The sequence below is a fragment of the Rhinoraja longicauda genome, chromosome 12 (assembly GCF_053455715.1).
Source record: "Rhinoraja longicauda isolate Sanriku21f chromosome 12, sRhiLon1.1, whole genome shotgun sequence".
Classification (NCBI taxonomy): domain Eukaryota; kingdom Metazoa; phylum Chordata; class Chondrichthyes; order Rajiformes; family Arhynchobatidae; genus Rhinoraja; species Rhinoraja longicauda.
The window spans coordinates 41,660,993-41,684,778 of NC_135964.1; the positions used below are offsets into that span (position 1 = coordinate 41,660,993).

The following is a 23,786-nucleotide window of genomic DNA, read 5'->3' on the forward strand; positions in this document are numbered from 1 at the left end:
ACTCGTTTGTTCAATTTTGTTCTGGATTATACTGAATATTTTCCATAACCAACTTAGCACAATGAAAATAAGTTTCCCAAGTGACAAAAAGCTGATGTGTCCCAACAGACTGGCGCCTACCTTCGAGGACATGCTTTCCAGGTACGCCGAAAGTGTAATTTTGAACAATGATCTTTAAAGACAGCGGAGAAAAGTGATTCAGCGCTCAGTGGCTCATCCGGCAGCGGCACGTCATTCCTTTTCGGCGAACTTTCTCATCTCTTTTGTCAAATGCAGAGTTGATGCCAATAACGGGATCTACCATCCCCTGCTGGATAGCAAACAGTATTGTTTTATAGGACCTTCAGACTGAAGAAGGGTTCCGAGCCGAAACGTCACCAATGTCTTTTCTCCAGAGATGTTGCCTGACCCGCAGAGTTACACCAGCACTTTGCTGTCTATCTTCGATTTATCGGATGCAGACCGACTGGACTGATCTTCGAGGGTGGCGAAATCTTACTTTGAACTGATTCAACAGTCAACATTAAAATGTTACGTATATTTTGGCAAAAAAATAATGCGAGAGTAGAATAATTTAGAGGGAAAAAAAAGGTTTAAAAAATCTTAAATGTTCGCAACTTACAATTGATCGTTCAGAGTACAAACTAGAAAGGCGGATAATTGTCCAATTCATTACTGTGATTCAGCAAAATACTGCAGGCGCGGGAAATCAGGAATAAAGACGGTGTTTTACATCTGATGGAAGATCAATGGCCTGAAATGTTATCGGTTTCTCTCTCCACAGGTGTCACCTGATCTGCGTTAAAAAAAAAGATGCAAAGTGCTGGATTAACTCAGCGGGTCAGGCAGCATCTCTGGAGAACATGGATAGGCGATGTTTCGACTTGCCTGATCTTTTGATCGTTTCCAGCATTTCCTCTTTCAAGAAGATTAATTGTATCTGTCCTCTTTAACGCTAAATAGCAAGTGCCAATATTTTGTTAACGGACTTGCCACGCTAATGCCAGTCCTACGTATCTGCGCCTGGCCCATATCCCTCCATTGCCTTTCATAGAAACATAGAAAATAGGTGCAGGAGTAGGCCATTCGGCCCTTCGAGCCTGCACCGCCATTCAATATGATCATGGCTGATCATCCAACTCAGTATCCCGTACCTGCCTTCTCTCCATACCCCCTGATCCCTTTAGCCACAAGGGCCACATCTAACTCCCTCTTAAATATAGCCAATGAACTGGCCTCAACGCCTCAACTACCTTCTGTGGCAGAGAATTCCACAGATTCACCACTCTCTGTGTGAAAAAAAACTTTCTCATCTCGGTCCTAAAAGACTTCCCCCTTATCCTTAAACTGTGACCGATGCATGGACTCGTCCAAGTATCTTTTAAATGTAATTGCACTCAATTCTACATGTCCCTCTGGCAGCCTGTCCAAATACACATTACCCTCTGTGAAAAAAACCCCCTTCTGGCCCCTTTTAAATCGTTCCCCTCTCATCTTAAACCTCTGCCCACTTTAGATTCCCCTACTCTGGGGGGAAAGGCTGTGATGACCAACTTTGTCCAAAGCTCTCGTGATTTTATAAACCTCCATGCGGTCATCACTACGGCTCCTGTGTTCTGTGGAATAAAAAGCCCAGGCTGTTCAGCGTCTCTTTATAAACTCAACCCCTCTAATCCCAACAATAACGTATAAATCTTTTTGCACCCATCCCAATTTAATAATATCCTTCCTATAGCAAGGTGACCAGAACTGTACATAGGATCCCACATGTGACCTTACCAACATCTCGTACAACTGTAACATGATGTCCGAACTCTTGTACTGAATTTCTAAAAACTCTAGTTTTTGAGGAAAAATCAGGTCAATACTTGTTGGCACATTACAATTAACTAAAATACCTTTTAATCTTTTTTTGTAGCAAATGCACTCTTGCCTTGATGGGAATGTTAGTTTGATGTGTGATTACATTTCTTGTCTGCATTTTGAATCATCTCATGCTTTTGCTTTCCTCACCACCTCAATCTAAAAGAGATGATAACGATTTGAAAAAAATCTTGCTCACAAGTATTGAGCCAATTCTCCATCAAATGTTCCACACAACCTACCTCCACTTCCTCCATGTGCAGCATATTCAGCACCCTCGCACCCTTTGGAAAGAACTTTAAAATGAATTTACAGTTCCTCTTCTAAGCTGTTATTCTGGGTCTATTCAGAGTAATCATTTCGTTATAGTTCAATATGTTCTTTCCCTTAAGAATCTTGAATCTACCTCCCTAAGTATCTGCCACAGAACAATCAGACATGTTTTTTCCTCACCTAAGACATCAACAGCATAGGACCTTTAAACAGAAAATAGATGTCCTAAATTTAACATCAATTTGTTGCAAACTAAACATGTACACGGTTATGGTCACAATTTATCTGCCTAATATATCTTGTACTAAAAGGATACAACTTAAATTTTTACTATCCATTATCCAAGGCCAGCAAGCATATTTAAAGTAAAGAGATTGATCTCAAAGCAGGCCAATAGTTTACCATATCATTTCCAAGATATAACTTTTTGATACATATGGAAAGCTCATAGTGCATTACATATCATTGAAATGGAGAACAAATCATGATTTTGTATGTTCCATATGCGGAATTTTAAATACGTAAAGGAGACAGGAGAGGTGGAGCAATTCTCAAGTTTTTTTAATCACGTAAAAGTTACGACAGGATTGAGTGGAGAAATTTTGAACACAAGAACGTCGTGGGTAAGAAGATGGTGTAGAAATGATATTTGGAGTAATGAAGAACATTGAGAGCAGAAACTATACATAGCTTAGTTAAAAAGGGTAACAGTGTTTCATGTGATATCAGTGACTTTAGTAAATGCATCAGTTGTGTATGCATGTATAATGTATGGTATATCTATTTGGAGAGCATGCAAACAAAGGTTTACATTATACACACAAAGCTAATCATTCATAGGCACAAAGATTCTACAAACATGAATTGCAGGTGTAGGCCATTCGGCCCATTGTGCCTGTACCACTAGTCCATACAATCACCGATGACCTTTACTTCAGTACCATATTTTCGTGCACTCTCTCTCCACCCCCTTAGTGCCTTTTCTATCTAAAAATCAATCTATCTTCTTCATCAGGCAAAAGGTATAGAAGTGTGAAAACGCACACCTCCAGATTCAGGGTATCACAAAATGCTGGAGTAACTCAGCCGGTCAGGCAGCATCTAGGAGAGAGGGAATGGGTGTTTAGTTACTCCAGCATTTTGTGAACCCATTCCCTCTCTCCTAGATGCTGCCTGACCAGCTGAGTTACTCCAGCATTTTGCGATACCTTCGATTTGTACCAGCATCTGCAGTTATTTTCCTACACTACTTGCCGCTCCAGATTCAGGGAGTTTCTTTCCAGCTATTATCAGGCAACTGAACCATCCTACCGCAACTAGAGAGCAGTTCTGAACTACTAATACCTCATTGGAGACTCTTGGACTATCTTTGATAGGACTTTACTGATTTTATCTTCCACTATACTTTATTCCCTTTATCATGTACCTATACACTGTAAATGGCTCGATTGTAATCATGTATTGTCTTTCCGCTGACTGGTTAGCACTTAACAAAAGCTTTTCATTCGGTACACGTGACAATAAACTAAACTCATTCAGCTTGGCCTCTACACCACAGATGGGTTCACTCCGAGTGAAAAAAATATTTCCACATTCTGAGAAGTGTTCTGATAACACAAAATACTATTAAAAAATATTCACAATCTTTCCGTTTCTGGGATTGTCCTGATGCAGGGAGTCAAACAGAAATTTTGACAATTGTTTTCCCTCCGTAGATACTGCTCAACCTGTTGAGTTCCTCCAGCAGTGTATTTTTGACACAAATATTACAGTTAGCTCCCTCATCCAAACCTTTAATATCTGTTGTGAATATCTGGGGCTCAAGCACTAATTCATTTGTTACCCCACGAGGCACCACATGCCACTTTAGACTTTACTTTAGTAAAGTGGAAGATACATACCATTCTGAAGACCATTCATTATTACTCTATTCCCTGTTGTCAACCACTTTTCAAAGATTGCAAGTTATCCCCATATCTACACGTTTTAGGTTTTCCACACCTTTTCTGTGGGAATTTATCAAAAGTCTAAAAAAAATCCAAATATACCGAATGCACTGGTGCTTTCTTATCATTGTCTAATTAATTTCTTTAAAAAAAACTCCAGTGGATTTATCACATTTCCATGGTTACCTCTTCTGGTACTCTGGTAAATTATCAGGCCCAGGGGGGTTATTGGCTTTCAGTATAATTAAGTTCACTAGCAATATTTTTTTATGATAGCAATTTCCATTCACCTCTTTATTAGACTTTTGGTTCTCTTATATTTCTGGAGTTATTTGTCCTTCTGGAGTTATTTGTATAATTGCTTTGCCTCTACTTTGTTCTCCCATTATAATGTATCATACTACTGACTAGTAGTAGGACATAGATGTATCTTGGCTAATATTTTGTTTACATTGTTAGAAAAAATTACTATACACTTATGTTTTTATGTTCCTTACAAGTACAAAATCTGTTTTACTTCTCTTAATCTAATCGAGTCATTTTTTATTAATTTTATTCCAAAATCTTCAAACTTTTTCCTATTTCTTACAACTTTCTATGACTAATCTTTGGATCTAATACAATCCTTAGCTTTTGTTCAGCCATATTTACATCACTTTTTTGCATGAGATGGAAATGCAGTCAATCATGTCTTTCAATGAAGATCTCCAATCTATCGCAGCCAAACACTCCTCATACCTTTGTAGCTTCCTTAGTTTAGATTGAGGACCATAGAAGCACTATTATCTTATTTAGGGGCACTCTTCCTAAAGAACACTGCACAATAATTTATTAACTATTTCCATCTCATTGCACAATATCAAATCTAGGATCTAGTCCGTTCTTTGGTTGGCTTTTCAATGTATTAATCGGATGAAAGTATCCCACTAACGCTCCAAGAATTCATGCTTTGTAGTAGATTAATCACCTATAACTGTTGTACCTTTGTTCCATGCATCTCTAATTTCCTGTTTGACCCAATCAACTAAATTTTTAACTTTCACCAAGCTTTTCTGCCCCGAGTTCTTCTTAGCTCACCAGACCAATTCTACATCATGACTTTGAGCTAATATCATTTCTCATTATTTTACTGATTTCATCTTATTAACAATGCCATTTTATCTCATTTTTACTGTTGCCGGTCCTTCCTAAATATTGAAAATCCTGGGATATTCAAGCTCCAGCTCTTGTTATCCATTTCCTCCTAATGGCAATTATATCAAATCTGTTTCCTTTGTTAATGTCAACCTTGTTACAAATGCTTTGTGCATTCAGATAAATCATCTTATTTCTCTTGCGAACATTTTTAGGCATCCTGGCATTTCTTTTGTTCCATGGGCTTATTACTATATTTTTCTTACCAGGAACCTACTTGTTAATGCAGTCTTGTTCTACACTCTGTACCTTCCTGCCACAATTTGATTATTTCTACCCTAATCACTTTCCTGCACTGCTTTCTACCTTAGATGCAAGGAACTGCAGATGCAATTGTACAATAAAAGACAAAGCTGGAGTAACTCAGTGGGCCAGGCAGCATCTCTGGAGAAAATGGATGGGTGATGTTTTGGGTCAGGACCCCTCCTACCATGAAACGTCACCTAACCATATTCTCAGAGATGTTGCCTGATTCACTGGGTTACTCCATCACTTTGTGTCTACTTTCTATCTTTTCTATTTACAGTAGTTTTCAGCAGGTCCCTGCCCTCCCCCCAATTTAGGTTAAAGCTCTTTTACCAGCCTTGTTATTCAATTCACCCAAACTCGGGTCCCAGTGCAGTTCGGGTGCAGCCTGTCCCAACAGAACTACTCGCTTTCTTCAGTACTAATGCCGGTGCCAATGAATTGAATCCCACTTATTTTACACCAATCTTTGATTTATGCATTTACCTCACTAACCCTACTGCCCCAATTTGCTTGTGGCTCCACTAATAATCCAGAGATTACTATCTGCTAAGGGTCTGCTTTTGATTTTTTTTCCAGTTCCTCAAACTCTCTCACAACATTTTTCTTTGTTTCTAGGTTCTCAAGTTCCCAGCAGTCCTACCCTGGCACTGGGTACATGGACATACCCATTAAAGCTCATGCTCTTGATTGCTTAGGGCAGTACCCATTTCCCAAATGATTTCATTCATTACTTCAACTGCCTTCCTCTTTACTTACTTACCCCACATGAACAGCTTTCTATGCCATGATGTAACTTAGATTACTCGGTTTCCGCCAGTCTGACAACAGATGTAATTAAACTAATTAAAACACTTTCCTACCAATTTGTCTTTGTGTCACTTTCTATTGCTTAATTGCAAAGCAAATCTGATGCATCAATAGTTACTATTTTATTAATTGTAACTTGGAATAGTTACTTCAGATATCTGTGGCATATCTAAGGGCGTACTACCATAATAAATAAAGCAATACCAAAACTAAACTAATGTTGGCATTTCTGAGATTACACATATATACAAGCAATACATGAAGGCGAGCTGACATTTCTAATGTGTATTCATCTTAGTTTTGGAGGTAATGCAAAACATTTCACAGATCCAAGCCATTGGGTTATTAAAGTGCAAGAACGACATTATAAAACGAGTGTGAAATGTGTTGGATAAATATCCTCTTTATTCTAGGTAACAACCCATCCCACTCCCCTTTCTTTCTCCCCTCTTTGTGCCCCACTACGGGGCACACACATTTCCACAATTCTGCCCTCCTTTCCCTTTCCACCTATATCCCCCTTCCTCTGGATTCACATTTCACGCCTCTTCTCTCCTTATCTAATTCCTTTTTTGCATTTTCATCTCTGGACTTTGCTCACTCATCTGCTGATCATCCACCACTTGCCAAGCTTTGTTCCGTCCCCACCTCTCCCACCTCTTTTTTTAGTTATCTCCCCCCTACTACAGCCAGTCTGAAGGGTCCTGATCCGAAACGTCACCTGTCTATCCTCCAGGAATGCTGCCTGCCCAGCTGTGCTACTCCAGCACTTTTTTGTAAACCAGTATCTGCAGTTCCTTGTTTCTTCTCTTCATTCTATTCTTCATCTCGGGTATGATGCAGTATCATGAAAGCAATAATATATTGGAGAGTGTGTGTGTGTGTGTGGGGGGGGGGGGGAGAAAAATAAGTTTTGTACGTAATGCACATCTTGAATAAATCTATCAATTCAACTTTTACAGTAGTCCAGAGTCCATTGGCAAATTAAACATAATTTCAACACACTGAATAGCTTATTTATTTTATTATATTCGTAAAATAATAAAACATGTAATTTAGCAGGTACTAAATTAAACAAATGCAACCCAATGATACTTGACGATTTATCTGAAGGTTGAACTTGTATTTTCACAGTTTGTTTCCAGTACTTGCTTGGAAGTAATCTTCTTGAGTCAGAATCCACAAATATTTGGATGGCAACAACCAAAATCTTGTTAATAATTGCTTCTTGGAAGAGAAACTAGCAAATATTCAAAACAATAGAAATCCAACCAAGATGGATTAAAAAAATTACATTCTCAATTTGTTGTGCAAGGGTTGCTGGCTGAAGGAGAGTGTTTTTCAAGAGTCTAGCTGTACCTTTGAGCACAAGAGATGGAAAATATTAAATATCAAACAATTGCAATTTGACAACGCCATCAATTTTCCTTTACAAAGCATCTGTACATATATACAACATCATACAAATGGCAGGAATGTTCATGTTTTAGTCCATAATCTCACTTCCCATCAAGTAATGCCTTAATGTCCTTCACACCATATTCATTTGCCACAGCTGTTGCATGATCCAAAGCATGGATGATGGCCAGAAATTTAATCACTTGCTTTATATTCTCCCTGTAAAGTAAGGCAAATTACATTCATAGAATACAAAGAAAATTACATATTATTGCACACTACCTTCAACCCACTCAGTTGTAATTAAAGGACTAAGCAGACTGCTCACCCTTTCCCCTGAAGTATTTTGTCTGTTAACACTCAATACATGATATTTTAAAGTACACTGTATAGCTATTGCATTTATAAATTTAACATGGACAAATTAACTTTTCACATTAATTTTCTATTATTTTATGGTTCAACACTCCCTAAACCTAACTTAGACAACAATCTGTTATAGCCCACATATGTCGCAAAGGGAATCCTGCAGCTTGCATGATGACACTTTAGACATCTGACATTCATTTCTGAAAGCAGATCCTTTACTCCAATGCAATGAAAATAGCAGTTAAAGACTTAATAGCATACAGGAAGCGATCAATTGGATACAACCAATAGCCTTGAAGGAGTCCCACCCATTTTATGTCAGGGTTGGAAATGAAAAAGCAAGATGTGGGATACAGTGCATATATATTTCAATAGGGTGAATTTACTCCAAGCCACTTTTCCCATGGATGGGTTTTAATAAAATCACATTGCACATCACCCATCAGTGTCGTATAGATAATGAAGCTGCTTTATGCACTTAATTAGGGAATGGACTGTCATTCTCAGAAATTACTTTAGATGTAGCCACTAATGTGAATGCTAAACTGAATCTGTGCCACTTATTTACCTGGCTGTGCGCTTTTCCACATCTGAGCACCCAAGGCTGAACCTATAGGTCGTATTGGCCAAGTGAACAAGGTAACAGCAGAAATTTTCCATCTGTGGAATACTCTTATCTCCTTTAAGGTTGGCAAACCAGTTCTTTGGTAAACAAGTGATCAGCTGAAAAACAAAAACACCATCATAAAATTCTGTCTTTTTTCCAACATCAATATAATTTCAATTGTAAGTGATGCGCCATATACATACCGACACATGCATTGTGTTTTAAACCATTCGTTCGAAATACTGCCTGGGTAAATAAGTGCCAAAATCATATAAGCAAAGCACCGGCGGTCATACAGCGGAGCGTGCCTGTGCCAGCCCTATGAAACACTGGTTGTACATGGCATTTCAACAATTATCTAACTAACAATTCGAACTCCACATATCTATGTTCCTGACTATATCCACATTTGATATTTGCATTAGGATTATAATTCTAAAAAAAAGATTATGTTTCAATTTGATCTGGAAAAAAAACATTAAATATAAAGGATTGAAATTCAAGAAATTTGGATTATTACTATCCTAATGAATTGATTTCCATAATTGAGTTAACTATTGCTACTTTCCACAAGGGACAGAATTCTTGCATTCAAAACAGATGGTATGTGTTTGATGCACCCACCATTGATCTTCGTAGATTGTCTAGACCAAAACACTAGTTTAGTACTTAGGGGGTAATACATAAATGAGACAGCAGAGTGATGCAGCTAAACAAAGCTAGACCTCAGCTCCAGCGATGCAGGTTCAATGCTGACCTCTGGTGCTGTCTGGGTAGAGTTGCAGTTTTTCCTTGGGAACATTTTTTTTGAGAAGCTGTTCTTTTTTCCATTGCTTAAAGATGTTCATGTTGATAGTGAAAATTGCCACTAGTTTTAGGTGCGTAGTAGAATTTGTGAGGTTTTAATGAGAATGTGGAGAGAATAAGAGATTAGTGAAATAATAGTCATAGAAAAAATGAGTGCTTGGTCAGCAAGAATTTGGGGAATTGAAGGGTCTGTTTCCTTGCTGTCTGACTCAATGGCTTTAGAGGTGGCAATTTTCAAACAAAGCATCTGTTCTTTCAAGCAATTGTGAAAGCTCCAATGATAATGACAAGTAGGAGAATTCTACGTGTTTACTAAAGAATATTTATGTCTCAAGTGACATACGGCATCATCAAGTTATGAATGAGTTCTGTTTTTGCAGACATCCCCAAGTTGATGTTTTAATGTCTAGTCACAATGGTAGAGAATCAATCAGGATGTCCCATGCTCAAAGGCTAGCTTCAACGGGCTTAAAGTAACAATGACTGTTACATAATAATAATAATAATAATAATATTCATTTATTGTCATTGCAACGAGTACAACGAAATTAAAAAATAGCCAATCCTGACGGTGCGTACAAACATATATGCAATAAATGCAAAAACAAATAAATACATAAATACAATTAAATACAATTATATTAAGTACAAGATTTTTTAACGGTGTTGCCTAGTGCAAAGGTAGTGTTCAGTTCTCGTATGGCCCTGGGGTAAAAACTGTTCTTAAGTCTGTTTGTTCGGGATTTGATCGACCTGAAACGTCGACCAGAGGGCAGATGAACAAACAGACGGTGGCCGGGGTGGGATGGATCTTTTATTATTTTGCCTGCTCTACTGAGGCAGCGTAGTCTGAACAGGTGCTCCAGGGAGGGCAGTGAGCAGCCGATGATCTTCTGGGCCGTCGTGATGACCCTCTGAAGGGCCTTCCTGTCCTTTTCTGAGCAGCTGGCATACCATGTGGTTATACAGTATGCCAGCACACTCTCGATGGAGCAGCGATAGAAGGACAACATGAGCTTCTCCTGCAGGTTGGTTTTCCTGAGGATCCTCAGGAAGTGGAGTCTCTGCTGTGCCTTCTTTACTGTGGTGATGGTGTTGGTAGACCAGGTAAGATCCTCTGCGATGTGCGTACCCAGGAACCTGAAAGCTGGTACCCTTTCCACACAGACCCCATTGATGTAGAGTGGGTCGTAATCTCCACTGGTTTTTCTAAAGTCAATTATAAGTTCCTTTGTTTTGGAGGAGTTCAGGACCAGATTGTTCACTGAACACCATGCTGCCAGCCTTTGGATTTCATCCCTATAGGCTGTCTCATCTCCTTCTGAGATGAGTCCAACCACAGTCGTGTCATCCGCGAACTTGATGATGGTGTTGGTGGGATGGGTGGGGGCGCAGTCGTGAGTGTAGAGGGAGTAAAGGATGATCTGTGCATATATATCGATTTATGTGTTTGTTTCTCAATTTCCAAAGCAACTGTGTTGAGTGGTTTCCCACAGTGAAACTGGCAGCATACACCGATGAGCCAAAACATTATGACCATTGACAGGTGAAGTGAATAACATTGATTATCTTGTTACAATGGCACCTGTCAAGGGGTGGGATATATTAGGCAGCAAGTGAACAATAAGTTCTTGAAGTTTATGTGTTGGATGCAGGAGAAATGGGCATGAGTAAAGACCCGAGTGACTTTGACAAAGGCCAAATTGTTATGGGCAGACGACTGGGTCAGAGCATCTCTGAAATGGCAAGGCTGCTAAAGGATCTGCTGCTAATGTTTTGATGCCAGATACGACAGGACATCTTCAGGGGTCTTGTATAGTCCATGCCCCGGCGGGTCGGCGCTGTTTTGGCAGCACACGGAGGACCAACAGCATATTAGGCAGGTGGCCATAATGTTTTGGCTCATCAATGTATGTTCTAAAGAAATGATGGAGTCAGGCTTACTGCAGGGAGGTTACATGTACAGAGATGTTCTTTTCAAGACTGATTCTTGTTTAAATTCAATATTTATATGAGCTTGTTCATATATATGGGGTGTCTTATAAGTCAGAAGTTCATAAAAAACAAACCTATCACTTTCTACAGGACTTTGATCTACACCATGTACTACTATGATTTTCTTTACAATAACAAAAGCAACTTTAAAATACTTCACTGGCAATAAAATGCTCTTGAACAATGAATGCAAAGAAATGCTAGTTGAATACAAGTTATTTAAATGAGTGTGATAAAGTCTTGTAACAATGTATTTAAAGTAAGAGAAAAGCAAAATAAAGTTGGAAAGGAACTAAATTTGAAAGAAGGGTCTCGACTCGAAACGTCACCCATTCCTTCTCTCCAGAGATGCTGTCTGCCCCGCTGAGTTACTCCAGCATTTTGGGTCTAACTAAATTTGAAAGTCTGACTTCACAATATCTGACTTTGGGTGCAAAGATCATAGCATGACCAGTCATTCTCACCCATGTATACCAGAGGCATTACTGCATAACATTTCAATCTCTGGTTTTTAAAAGTCTGGGATCTTTGAATGTTTTCAACCCATTCCTTGCGGTACTTACACTTTGGCACTTCTTCAGACTGTCATCCCCTGGATCAGAATTTTGCAGAGCGAGAAGAATATGGCGATTTAACAGACTATCCACTGTTAGCTCTTGTAGCACTCGATTTGAGATTATGCCAGTCCACTGCAAGATGTTGTCCAATAACTGGAAAAATATAAAATTTAAGAAAGCTTAATTAATTTTGTTGCATAGGTGCTATTTGGTTGTGTCCATTGTTAACCGATAATCTTACATTTAACATATTGTACAAAATAACGCTATTTTTTGCAGTCATTGGAACATGTTTTCATCAACGTCCAAATTCTGAGGGGCCGGATGATGTCTAAGTTGATAAACCCCTTCACTAACCCAAATCTACAAACAGCTCAACACATTTGGGTCATAAAAATTTCCTAAAGTAGACCTTTAATTTATAGTTGTATTAAAGATATAAGGCATCTTGATTATGAAACATTACTGAAATTGATTCAATAAAAATGCAAATTATTGAAGAAAACAAAAATCAGTTGCAAGTTTATCAAAAAGTTGCCAGATAGTCTTCCAGGAAAAATCACAAATGGAGGGTTATTCCATGAAACTGTACAGATGAAGTTGGGATTGTTGGCCTTCACTTGAATCAATAATTATCACATTCCTTCCATTATACAACATTGGTCTCATTCAATTTTCCACTTATCAAAGTATTATTCCTAAACATTCCATCCAATAAAAATATCCCGAACCGGACCCTCATGGATTAGTAGCACTCTATCAATAGATTCAAATTAACGCAGCTCTTGCCAAACTGGAGAATGGCTCCCAATTAGACAGATGATAGAAAACCAAACTAAAAAATGTCCACTTTTAAGCTCTCACCTTTAGTGCTGACCAAAACTGTCGTTGAAAAAATAAGTAAGGCGCTGAATTCTTGTTTTCCAGTACACTAAAAAAATGAATAAATCATTAATTAAATATAAATATTAAGGCTTAGACATATTGGCTTTTCAACACAAAAAAAAATCTCAAATGTTCACTGCTCAATGTGTTGTTCCTTTTAAAAGCAGCTATTAAAGCAGACGAATATCAGAAATGATTAATTGTTTTGGGAACACTGGACAGAGGACAGCTGGATAACGTATGGATCTTTGAAATCATTTCTAAAACACCCTCAAGAAATATTTGCTTTTGCTCTTGCTAAGACCCAAAATTTGAGGTCAATTACAGAATGAAACTGCAGAGAATGACATAACTCATTTCATGTCGAGACCTTTCTTCAGACTGATGTCAGGGGAGTGGGCGGGACAGAGATAGAACGTAGTTGGAGACACTAAGACTGGTGGGAAAACTGGCACCAGTCTTACTGTCTCCGACTACATTCTATCTCTGTCCCGCCCACTCCTGACATCAGTCTGAAGGGTCTCGACCCGAAACGTCACCCATTCCTTCTCTTGCTGAGTTACTCCAGCTTTCTGTGTCTACCTTCAATTTAAACCAGCATCTGCAGTTCTTTCCTATACATCATTCATTCCATGACTGTTTGGTTTAACTGTAATTAATCCCATTTGCCTGCTTTTGTCACAGTTTTGTAATTTTTAATCCTTCATGTGCTTATTATGTCTCTATGTAGGCTACTTGTTAAACAGTACCTTTCAAGCAATGCAATTTTTTTATTTTTTATTTTTATGGGATTTTGTAAGATTGGTGCAGATGGTCAACACAGATGTGAAAAGCCAAAAGGCCTGGTTCCATGCTATGCGTCTATGACTGTTTTGTTTTGTGGGAAGGAGAAAGGTGGAGAAGATAGCACTCAGAGATGCACAAAAAAATGCCCATTTCTTGCAACTAATGACAACGTGCAATGAGATCAGATGTGACAGACAAAAAGACAGGACAAAGCTTCTTCATATGTCTCATCTCATTTCAGAAATAGAAGAATGCTCAGGTATAAAATTAAAAAACAAGGCGATGTTCCCCAATGTTCCACATGTTGGGGGAGTCCAGAACCATGGGTCACAGTTCAAGAATAAGGGGTAGGCCATTTAGGATTGAGATGAGGAAAAATGTTTTCACCCAGAGTTGTGAATCTGTGGAATTCTCTGCCACAGAAGGCAGTGGAGGCCAATTCACTGGATGTTTTCAAGATAGTTAGATTTAGCTCTTAGGGCTAACGGAATCAAGGGACATGAGGGAAAAAGCAGGAACAGGGTACTGATTTTGGATGATCAGCCATGATCATATCGAATGGCAGTGCTGGCTCGAATCTCCGAATTGCCTACTCTTGCACCTATTTTCTATGTTTCTATCATGTATTTTTCTTTACCTAACCATACCCAGAATCTTTTCCAGGCACTGAATTGAGTTAAGCTTGATGTCTGTGTCCAAAAGAAAATTCTCCAACCTCAGTATCAGACAATGGGCAGATGTCAGCACTTGACCACAATACCATGTAAACCTGAAGGCATCACTCAGAAAATTGCTCTTGATCTGCTCCCTTGCTGAGTATTACACTTTCTTGTTGGCATAGAGTCAAACTTGAAATTGATACTAAAAGTAAAGGTTATTTTTCATTCTCCAAGTCTGGTGTTGTGTAAAGGAAGATCTAATCAAAACCCAACACAGCCAGGTCTAGTTGGACTGGACAGTTTTTCTTTTATTTCTTTATTTTTCAAGATCTTCGTGTCCCTGGCAAGGCCAATATTTATTGCCTGCCCCAATTTGCCCTGAAGTAGATGGTGCTGAGGTTCTTCTGCTAAACCTACAATCATTGCTGTCAGGTGGAGACTTCCAGGATTTATACCAAGTGAAGAACAAATGGTTACATATTTCCAAGTCAAATGGTAGGTGACCTGGAGGAGAACCTGCATGTAATGGTGTTTCTGGGTGCCTAAATGTTCCTTAATGTCACAGATTTGGTGGGGTGCTATCAGACTAAAGTAGGCAAGTAATTACAATGCATTATGTGGATGGTACACACTGGTGAACAGGGTATCAATTAAGTGGGCTGTTTTGTCCTGGACCGTAATGAGCTTCGTAACTGCTCTTGGAGTTGCAGTCATCCCAGGAAGTATAGAATATTCCATTACCCTACTGACATGCCTTGTAGATGGTGGAAAGTCTTTGGAGCGTGAGCTCAGGAAATGCAGCTCTGCTCTGTTCTTGTAGTCACAGCATGGATGTGGCAGATCCAATTGAGTCTGTGGAAAATGGTGATCCTCTCAATGTTGTTGGTGGAGTCTTGGTGACAGTAATGCCTTTGAGTGTTTGACTGTTAGTTTCTCTCTTGTTGCACATAGTCTGATGCTTTTCTGGTGCAACTGCTTTATCAGTCCAGGCCTGAAAAATGCCTTGGATGCTGCATACAAGCATGGGCATTTTCAAGTGCAGAGGAGTTGTGAATGGAATTGAACACTGTGATTGCTGGTATTTCAGATTTGACATTATGATGGAAGGTCATTGACAAAGCAGCCAAAGTTAATTAGGCCTAGAACTCTGTCGTGAGGAAGCCCTGCAATCACAAACATCCTCCTTTGTGCGATGCACGACTCCAATTACTCGAATATTTTCATGAGACTAGTTTTACTTTGATGAACATCGACTAGTTTTACCAGGACCCCTAAATTTCAACCTCGTTTATATTGTCATATCTTGCCCCGTGACATCATTAGAGAATTAATTTTTTGAAAGTTTGTGGAGAAAATTCAAAATATTTCATATATTCCCTGCTCACAAGAGGTACCCTCTGCAAATAACATAGGAGAGGCTTTGAAGTGTTAAACTATCATGCTCTCCACTCCAGAAGAAAGTAACAAACAAACACCATGAAAGAATATCACATTTCTGTCACACGCGTGGCATTGTTTGAAGTAATTGGAACTTAAGCTCTCAACTTCCACCAACCATCTTAGCAATGTTCCATGAGAATGACCATGAAAACTTAAGATAATTATCAATGTATAACTATCTGCACTTAGGTTTATCAAACATCACATATTCTTAAATTTAAAAAAAAGTAAAACTGTTATATTCAGGCATCATTATAGGATGCAGTCTTTAGACTTTTGAGATACAGTGCGGAATAAAATTAACACATTAATAAGAAATACTGTGTTGTTTGTCACTCTTCAGACAAAGTCTAAAATACGTACAATAAGGAAAAGCATACCTTCTGGGATATAATGGCACAAATACATCTTCATCCACTGATTTTCTAATTCTCAAGATGATGGCTTTTAACAAATTCTGAAAGAGAATTAAGCGTTTTACTTATTTAACAATGGAAAATCATTTCAAATATCAATGCTCTATATTTCCAAAGATAGTTATGAAACAGATGTAAAAGCAAATAAATTTACACCGTAGATATTAAAATCGTGATAAAACCAGTATGTGGCCTTTTGAGGGTGACAAGATAATCCCACAAACTATTGAGAATTATTCAAAACAGAGTCTGAAGTCTCTCGACCCGAAATGTCACCTATCCATGTTGTCTAGAGATGTTGCCTGGTTTGCTGAGTTACTCCAGCACTTTGTGTCCTTTTGTGTATTAACCAGCATCTGCAGTTCCGTGTTTCTATATTCAAAGAGTCTTCCTGATATGTGTAGGAAAGAACTACAGATGCTGGTTTAAATCGAAGGTAGACACAAAATGCTGGAGTAACTCAGTGGTACAGGCAGCATCTCTGGAGAGAAGGAATGGGTGATGTTTTGGGTCGAGACGCTTCTCCAGACTGATCCTGATATTTGTACTGATATTCTTTTCTTCAATTCATGAAAACTAGTATACGAGCATGTCTTCATTATTTGTCACTGTTGCCAAATGCAATGTAAATAGCTACTTCCACACCAAAAAACCTGCCATTCCAACACAAATAAATCTCAAATGTTCACGGCTCATAATGAGTTGTTCCTTTTAAAAGCTGCTATTAAAGCAGAGAAATATCAGAAAGGATTCACTGTTCTGCGAACACTGGACAAAGAGGATAGTTAGATAACTGGCGTGGATCTTTGAAATAATTTCTAAAACACCCTTTTAATATTTGTTTTTGTTCTAATGTAGCTAATACCCAAAGTTTGAAGTAAATTACTGAAACTGCAGAGAACAAAGTCATTCATTCCATGGTAGAACTATCTAAGTAATCCATTCGCCTACTTTTGCCCCTTTATTTTGTAAATTTCAACTCTTAATGCAGTTATCCCATTCTCCATTAAGGCTACTTTTTGAACAGTATCTTTCAAGCAATGCATTGGAGATCACAGAAATTGTGCAAAAAATATGTTGCTTCTGCTTCAGTCACCTTAAGCCTGCATCTTCTTTGAGCAGTTACTGAACCCCGTGTCACTGGAAACAGTTTCTCTTTATTTACCCTACCTACCCAATTCTTGACTGTAACACATTAATCACTAAATTATCTTAACTTGCACTCGGACTGAAAAGAATGGAAAGAGACAAAAATGGAAACATAATTTAACATAGTCATTCATACCTGTGTACATTTATTTTCTCCATTAACAACCGAAGGATAGCCTTCAACTAACTTCAATAACAATTTGACTAGTCGCGATGTTTGAGACGTTGATAAAGGATCCCAAACGTTTTCTGCTAGGCCTAGAGTAAGGATTAAAAGATATTTATTCATGCGTTAGATTTTCTTGTATTCAATTCCTTAGGCTTCAACATGTCATAACCTGTTCAAATAGAATGCAGTACTCCCATAAACATGGATGCGCTAGCCAGCATATTCCAGCACATTAGCATATTTTGTAATGGGAATAAGCAACTAGCCATTATTCCTTTACTACCACCATTCGTAGTTATTTTCCTTGTAAATATTGCACAATCATAAGCATGAATGTCAGCTCATAGGAATGTTAGCCTGCTTTAGAGAATTGGTACACCCAAGTTCGACCAGTTAAAACTATGCTCAAATTTAGTATTCCTTTTAATCATTTGAGTATTATCTGTTAATTATATCCCCACCTATGAAAATAGTTTACATTCTCCAGTGAGCCTAAAGTACCAACTGTCTGACCAGCTACATTGTTGATGTAATCAGTTGCTTATTTAATATTTTAGAACCAACAAATAATTTAAACTAATTTGGTCTTAATAGTGCACTGTGGAAGTAATGGGATAAAGCAAGTTTAAATTCTGCAAAATAGGTTGACCTTCAGACTGGAGAGAACTGTAACTTTGAGTTTCCCCAGAGGTATGAATGGGGGACACTGTTTTTCTAAATATATACCCGTGTTACAACTGTACAAAGCATAACTTCCAAATATGCAGGTGACATAAAATATGAAGACATGGTGAAATATGAGGAGAATAGTAATAGACTACATAGTAATAGGCATAGGCTAGCTGGTGGAATGGGAGGATTGGTGCCATATAAAAGTTAATGGCGAGAATGAAATGTGTTACACTATGGTAGAAAGAATTGGAAGAGACAGTAAAAATGAGAGGATGCATTCCTCATTAAATAAAGTGAAGAGACCATTCACCCCCTCATGCCTGCTCTATTATTCAACACAATGATGGCTGATCTTTTATCTTCGTTCCAATTCGCTGATAATATTCAAATCACAATTCCCTTATTATCCAAAAATTGAGCTTTGCTGAATGTCCTCAGCAACTGGGTTTTTACAGCATTCTTGGCTATGGAAAGAGAGAATTTAGTTACTGAGGTACCGCAAGCATTTTTCTTGTTGGGTGCTATCCAGTCAGCGAGCAACTATACATGATTACAAGAAACTAAACGCAGCTTTAGTGATTGGCATCCTGTTCAACAACTTAAGTAACCATGTTTAGAATGCCTGACCATGCCCATTAGATCCCACTTAACAATACGGGTACTTCCTAAAGTTGCTCTGTAATTAAATGCACTATAAATACATTTGTTTACAGAAATTGTTGCTGCATAAACTAAAGTGGCTCATGACTGAATTTATTCATGTAAAATTGTAAGAACCTCTTTAATTCAGATTAAAGATGGCAAATTGTGATGCTTTGAATGTTACCTTTTAGAAATATATCTTAAAATGCTTCAAATATATGTATTGATAATTAAAATTTTAAATCTGAGCACAACATTCTTATCTGCATCCACGTTGATAATGAATAATGTAAACTGGTAACAAAAATGCAAGCAACTTCTCGGTACCAAAGAATTCTTCTTCCATATTCCCTTCCCTGTTTTCATTATTGTCAAGATCCTAATCCAGAAAGCTTAAATCCCAGATAAGATGAACTTGAAAATATAGCTTGCCAGCCATGTTGATATTTATCCCAATTTATTTGGATGAGGCAGATAAATTGTCGTCTATTTATATGATAAAAAGAACATTAGCCATAAATGAGAAATACTTAATTATGCAAGTGGCACCCATAGAATCCAGCAAACTTTGTGAAAGTTAGATTTCGAAATATATATTATGTTCGAAAACATACAGTAGCAGACAACTGGATCACCAATTCTGAAATAGTTAAACTAATTTAACCTCGCATCTACAGCGTTGGAGACCTTTGAACTTCAATCGGACGTTATCAGACTTAAATGTTATATCTTGTACTGAATGTTGTACCTTTTTGTCCTTTATCTGTGCACTGCTTGATTGTATTCATGTATATTCTTTTCTGAGTGGATAGCATGCAAACAAAAGCTCTTCACCTTGGTATGCGTGACAATAATAAACCAAACTATATATAGTGAATTATCATGAAATAGTAAAGTCTAGTCAAATGTTGCAATGTTTTGACCCATATGCTGAGACAGAGAAATTTTTGCAAACAGGACAGTGCTCATAGGATGCATTCTTTCACTTTTCTAAGATATTAAAAACTTAATCACCTGTTAGTTTTGGTAAGACCACTTTTTCAACAATTGCAGGTAACAAGTAAGTGTCAACATCATCTATCTGTGGATTTTGTCCTTCTTCACATCCATAGAACAGTAATGATTCAAACCAGAGCATACTTTCAAAGTCACAACAATTTGGCTGTTAGAAAGATATAGTTAGTGATATGAGTAATGCATACTTAGCTGTTGAAGAAAATGCAAAAGCAATTTGCAAAATACTATTTACATGATACTATTCGATATTTACATTTTAAGTGAAGAAAAAAGACATGCATCTGTGTGGGGCCTTCCCCAACCTGAGGATATCTCAAAATGCATTATAGACAATGTACTTCTGAAGCGTAATTAAAACAGGCAAATTGCACTGCAAGCTCCCAGACAATGAATTATTGATAGGGCACGAAACAGTCTCAAAAATGTTTCCATCCATTTTAACGCACCTCATAGCATTCCCGCAATAACCCAATTTAAATCTTTACCCAAATCTATCAGAGTACACAACTTCATAATCCACAAGGGTACATTATATTTTCCACTTTGGAGACAAACATTAAAAAAAATTCATTACTATTATAAGATTTAGTTCTAAAAATACAAATTCAAACTTGGCTATCAGGCTTTGAATGGACAGCTCAATAAAAAAATGTAGAGGCCAATAAACTGGGTTCGAAAAATCATTAGCAATGTCACAGGAAGGATGCTTTCAAGCTCATGTTCCAGAAGGAAACAGTGCAGAAGACAAATAGTGGGACAATGGGGAGGAAGCTGGCGTGATGGAAAAAATAAAATTGTACAGGGACCAATATAGGGACGGGGAATAGATGGGGATGGGGCTAGGATTAGGCCAGGGGTGGGAGGAGGAGAAAGGCAGAAAGGGAGAGGAAAGTGTAGCAGTAATAAGGGTAGATGAGAACAATAAAATTGGGGAAGGATGCAGCACGAGAGGGATGCTGCATGTTTAATTACGTGTTTAATGCAGCTGTTGCACATTTATTTTATAACTTTATCATTATAAGTATCCATTTTTCTTTTTTAAGTCACCAGTGGAGTTATTTGCATAGCCATATTAGAGAAGATGTTTCTTTGAATTTTTATTCTATTCCAATCATTTACACGATTACATAGATCAGTATCCACTTCAGAATGCCAAAGCACAACAAATTGAAATACAAGAGACTGTAGATAATGGAATCTTGAACAAAAACCAAATTGCTGGAGGTCAGACCGCATCTGTGGAGGGAAATGGATAGACGTTTCAGGTCAGGGCCCATCATTAGTCTGAAGAACAGTCCCGACCCAAAATGTGTATCCATATCCCTCCACTGGATATGTATACTGCCTGACCCGCCGAGCTCCTCCAGCAGTTTTTTTTTGTGCTGAAATACATCAAATTTGGTCACTCACAAAGCAACTTTTTATACACTTGATAGGAATGTCAAGTTTTTGGTATTAGCAGGTGGTGAGAATTGTATTCACAAAGCCAATACTCAAGGCTCAAACCTCACAATTCTTTGAGAAGCCGAGATTATCCAAATCACAAAACCATTATCAGTTCTCACCTCAAAAGGATTCCATTTGATGAGTTGTAATCGAATTAGTGGATTGAGCAATTTTGGAAGGCAGAGACCAATATATGCATCCTTGTAATGAGTGTAATACATCTGGCGCCAGAGTTCGAATCGGCACTTGATCGAATCAAGTGTACAGAAATCATCCAAAACATCTTCAAACACTTTCCTGGAGTCACCAACAATTCGATCTACAAAAGAATTTGGAATTTTGTGTTTTCATTCAACATTTTTTTCTGCATCACCTGTATTATATCCATCCTCTGTAAAACACATTTAGCAGTCATGCCGTTAACATGCTGACTGTTTTAGATAGTTTGAGACACGCTGAGAAAATGTGAAAGAGCCAGCTGTATTCTAATTTCATCTTTGCAATTATTGTTATCAAGATTTAAAATGAGAAGGGATCAATAAATTGTTTGTTATTCCAAAATTACCAACTGAAGAGTCAGGAATTAGAGCCATAGAGTGATACAGCGTGGAAACAAGCCCTTCGACCTAACTTGGCCACACCGACTAACATGTCCCAGCAACACCAATCCCACCTGCCCACGTTTGGTCCATATCCCTCCAAATCTGTCCTATCCATGTACTTCTCTAATTATTTCTTAAATGCTGGGATAGTCCCAGGCTCAACAGGATAGACTTGCCGCTGCTGGAATTTAAGAGTGAGATGGGACGATTGAAACATGCAAAATCCTAAGGAATCTTAAATGGTGGACGTGATGATGATTTTAGAAGAGATAGTGACATTTCCCCCCTGAAAGTTGAGTTTTTTTATACTCCCTCCCTTGTAGGGTAGTGGAGGCAAATCTTTAATATTTTAAGGCAAAGCAGATAAGATACTTAGCAAGCAAGGGTGTAGTCAGGAATATAGAGTTCAGGTTACATTCTGAGATCAACCACAATTTTGTTGAAAGGCAGAGCATGTTTGAGGGACCCAGTGGCCTATTCCTGTTCTTAATGATGTAGGCACATGTACCCTACGATCTCATGGTTCTATAATCCTTTTGAAAATGTACATTCTAGTTGCTTCTTTCTTTCCACTAAATGTAACGTTGTATTTTTGTTACATTTTATCTGGCACACTCCAATAGCCTGGTTTTATCTTCTCGATCTACCACCATCCTTCCTACCACTTCCAAGTTCATCACATTTGCAAATTTGGAACTAGTGCCGAGTCACCGGAGTCCTCATTATTAAGCATTACTTAGTGGACTTATATGCAAACAACGTTAAGTTGAACCATCTCCAAAGACGTACGGGTATGTAGGTTAATTTGACTGGGTAAATGTAAAAAAAATTGTCCCTAGTGTGTGTAGGATAGTGTTAATGTGCGGGGGTCGCTGGGCGGCGCGGACTTGGTGGGCCAAAAAGGCCTGTTTCCGCGCTGTATATATATGATATGATCTCTGGTCAATCTATTCCACAAAAAAACAAAACACCTTACACAATTACACTTTGTATCTATTAGTTTCCACGGTGAAAATACGAATTTCCCCACATGCAATAGTCAAAAATCGACTTAAGCTTAGCAATTAAACAAATATGTCAGCTTATCTTCGAAGCAGCATACCATTTTCTATATTAAAACTTGTGATGTCTGTGGATGTCTCTTCATCGTCACTTGATAATCCTTCATGGTGTTCAGCCATCTTGCCTGCTTGCTCTCTGGCCAACCTTCGACGTGCTCTAAATAAAAATCGTCCATCATTATGTCCTGGAAACTTTACAATGTCATTTTCTTTACAGTAAAATATTTTCTCTATGGCCATATTTACTTTACTCATCTTTATTAATTGTGCTAAATACTACCAATTTGATGTGCTATAAATTGCAATAGGACGACAATTTTTTGGCAGTTCATATGCACATTCTGCTCCACAACAAATGTCCGTGAGCATCACAGTCAGACCTCCCAACATTTAATTTTACAAATTTCATAATTTTGATGTCCAAAATTCAGAAATTTACATCAAAATTCATAATAGGGCGCTAAATGCAACTTTTCAGCAAAAAAAGTATGCACGCCAAATGCGCATACGCGTTGCGCTACATTCATGTATGAAAAGCGACTATTATTTCCACAAGTCTGTAGTTCTTGGACTACATGTACAATGTCAGGCCTATCATGAGTATATTCTGCTGTTTATAGAAAGGTTATTGAACAGATACTTTTTGCAACACAAAGAAAAAAATGTTTTGTTTTGTTTTTTCTATTTTGCTTTTTCCTTGCACATCCCAATTCTCTTGGTATTGAATAAAAGAGCAATGGGCATAAAATGAACGACTAAGTTATGAAGAAAGAGTTG

The 23,786-nt window shown here is 38.0% G+C and overlaps 2 protein-coding genes across 2 annotated transcripts in view; both read right to left on the minus strand.

Moving 5' to 3' along the window:
* The window catches only part of LOC144598579 (sorting nexin-9-like), a 40,937-nt gene extending 40,805 nt beyond the window's left edge, over positions 1–132 (minus strand). The window contains exon 1 of the mRNA XM_078408763.1: positions 121–132. Coding sequence (XP_078264889.1) covers positions 121–132 — 12 coding nt within the window. The remainder of the gene's footprint in view (positions 1–120) is intronic.
* A 7,218-nt stretch (positions 133–7,350) lies between these two features.
* The window catches only part of paxbp1 (PAX3 and PAX7 binding protein 1), a 42,925-nt gene continuing 26,489 nt past the window's right edge, over positions 7,351–23,786 (minus strand). Inside the window, exons 10-18 of the mRNA XM_078409622.1 lie at positions 23,051–23,166; positions 21,466–21,665; positions 19,898–20,045; positions 17,537–17,658; positions 16,216–16,292; positions 12,930–12,996; positions 12,072–12,218; positions 8,668–8,822; positions 7,351–7,949 (exon numbers count right to left, since the gene is read on the minus strand). Coding sequence (XP_078265748.1) covers positions 7,832–7,949; positions 8,668–8,822; positions 12,072–12,218; positions 12,930–12,996; positions 16,216–16,292; positions 17,537–17,658; positions 19,898–20,045; positions 21,466–21,665; positions 23,051–23,166 — 1,150 coding nt within the window. The 3' untranslated portion in view covers positions 7,351–7,831. The remainder of the gene's footprint in view (positions 7,950–8,667; positions 8,823–12,071; positions 12,219–12,929; positions 12,997–16,215; positions 16,293–17,536; positions 17,659–19,897; positions 20,046–21,465; positions 21,666–23,050; positions 23,167–23,786) is intronic.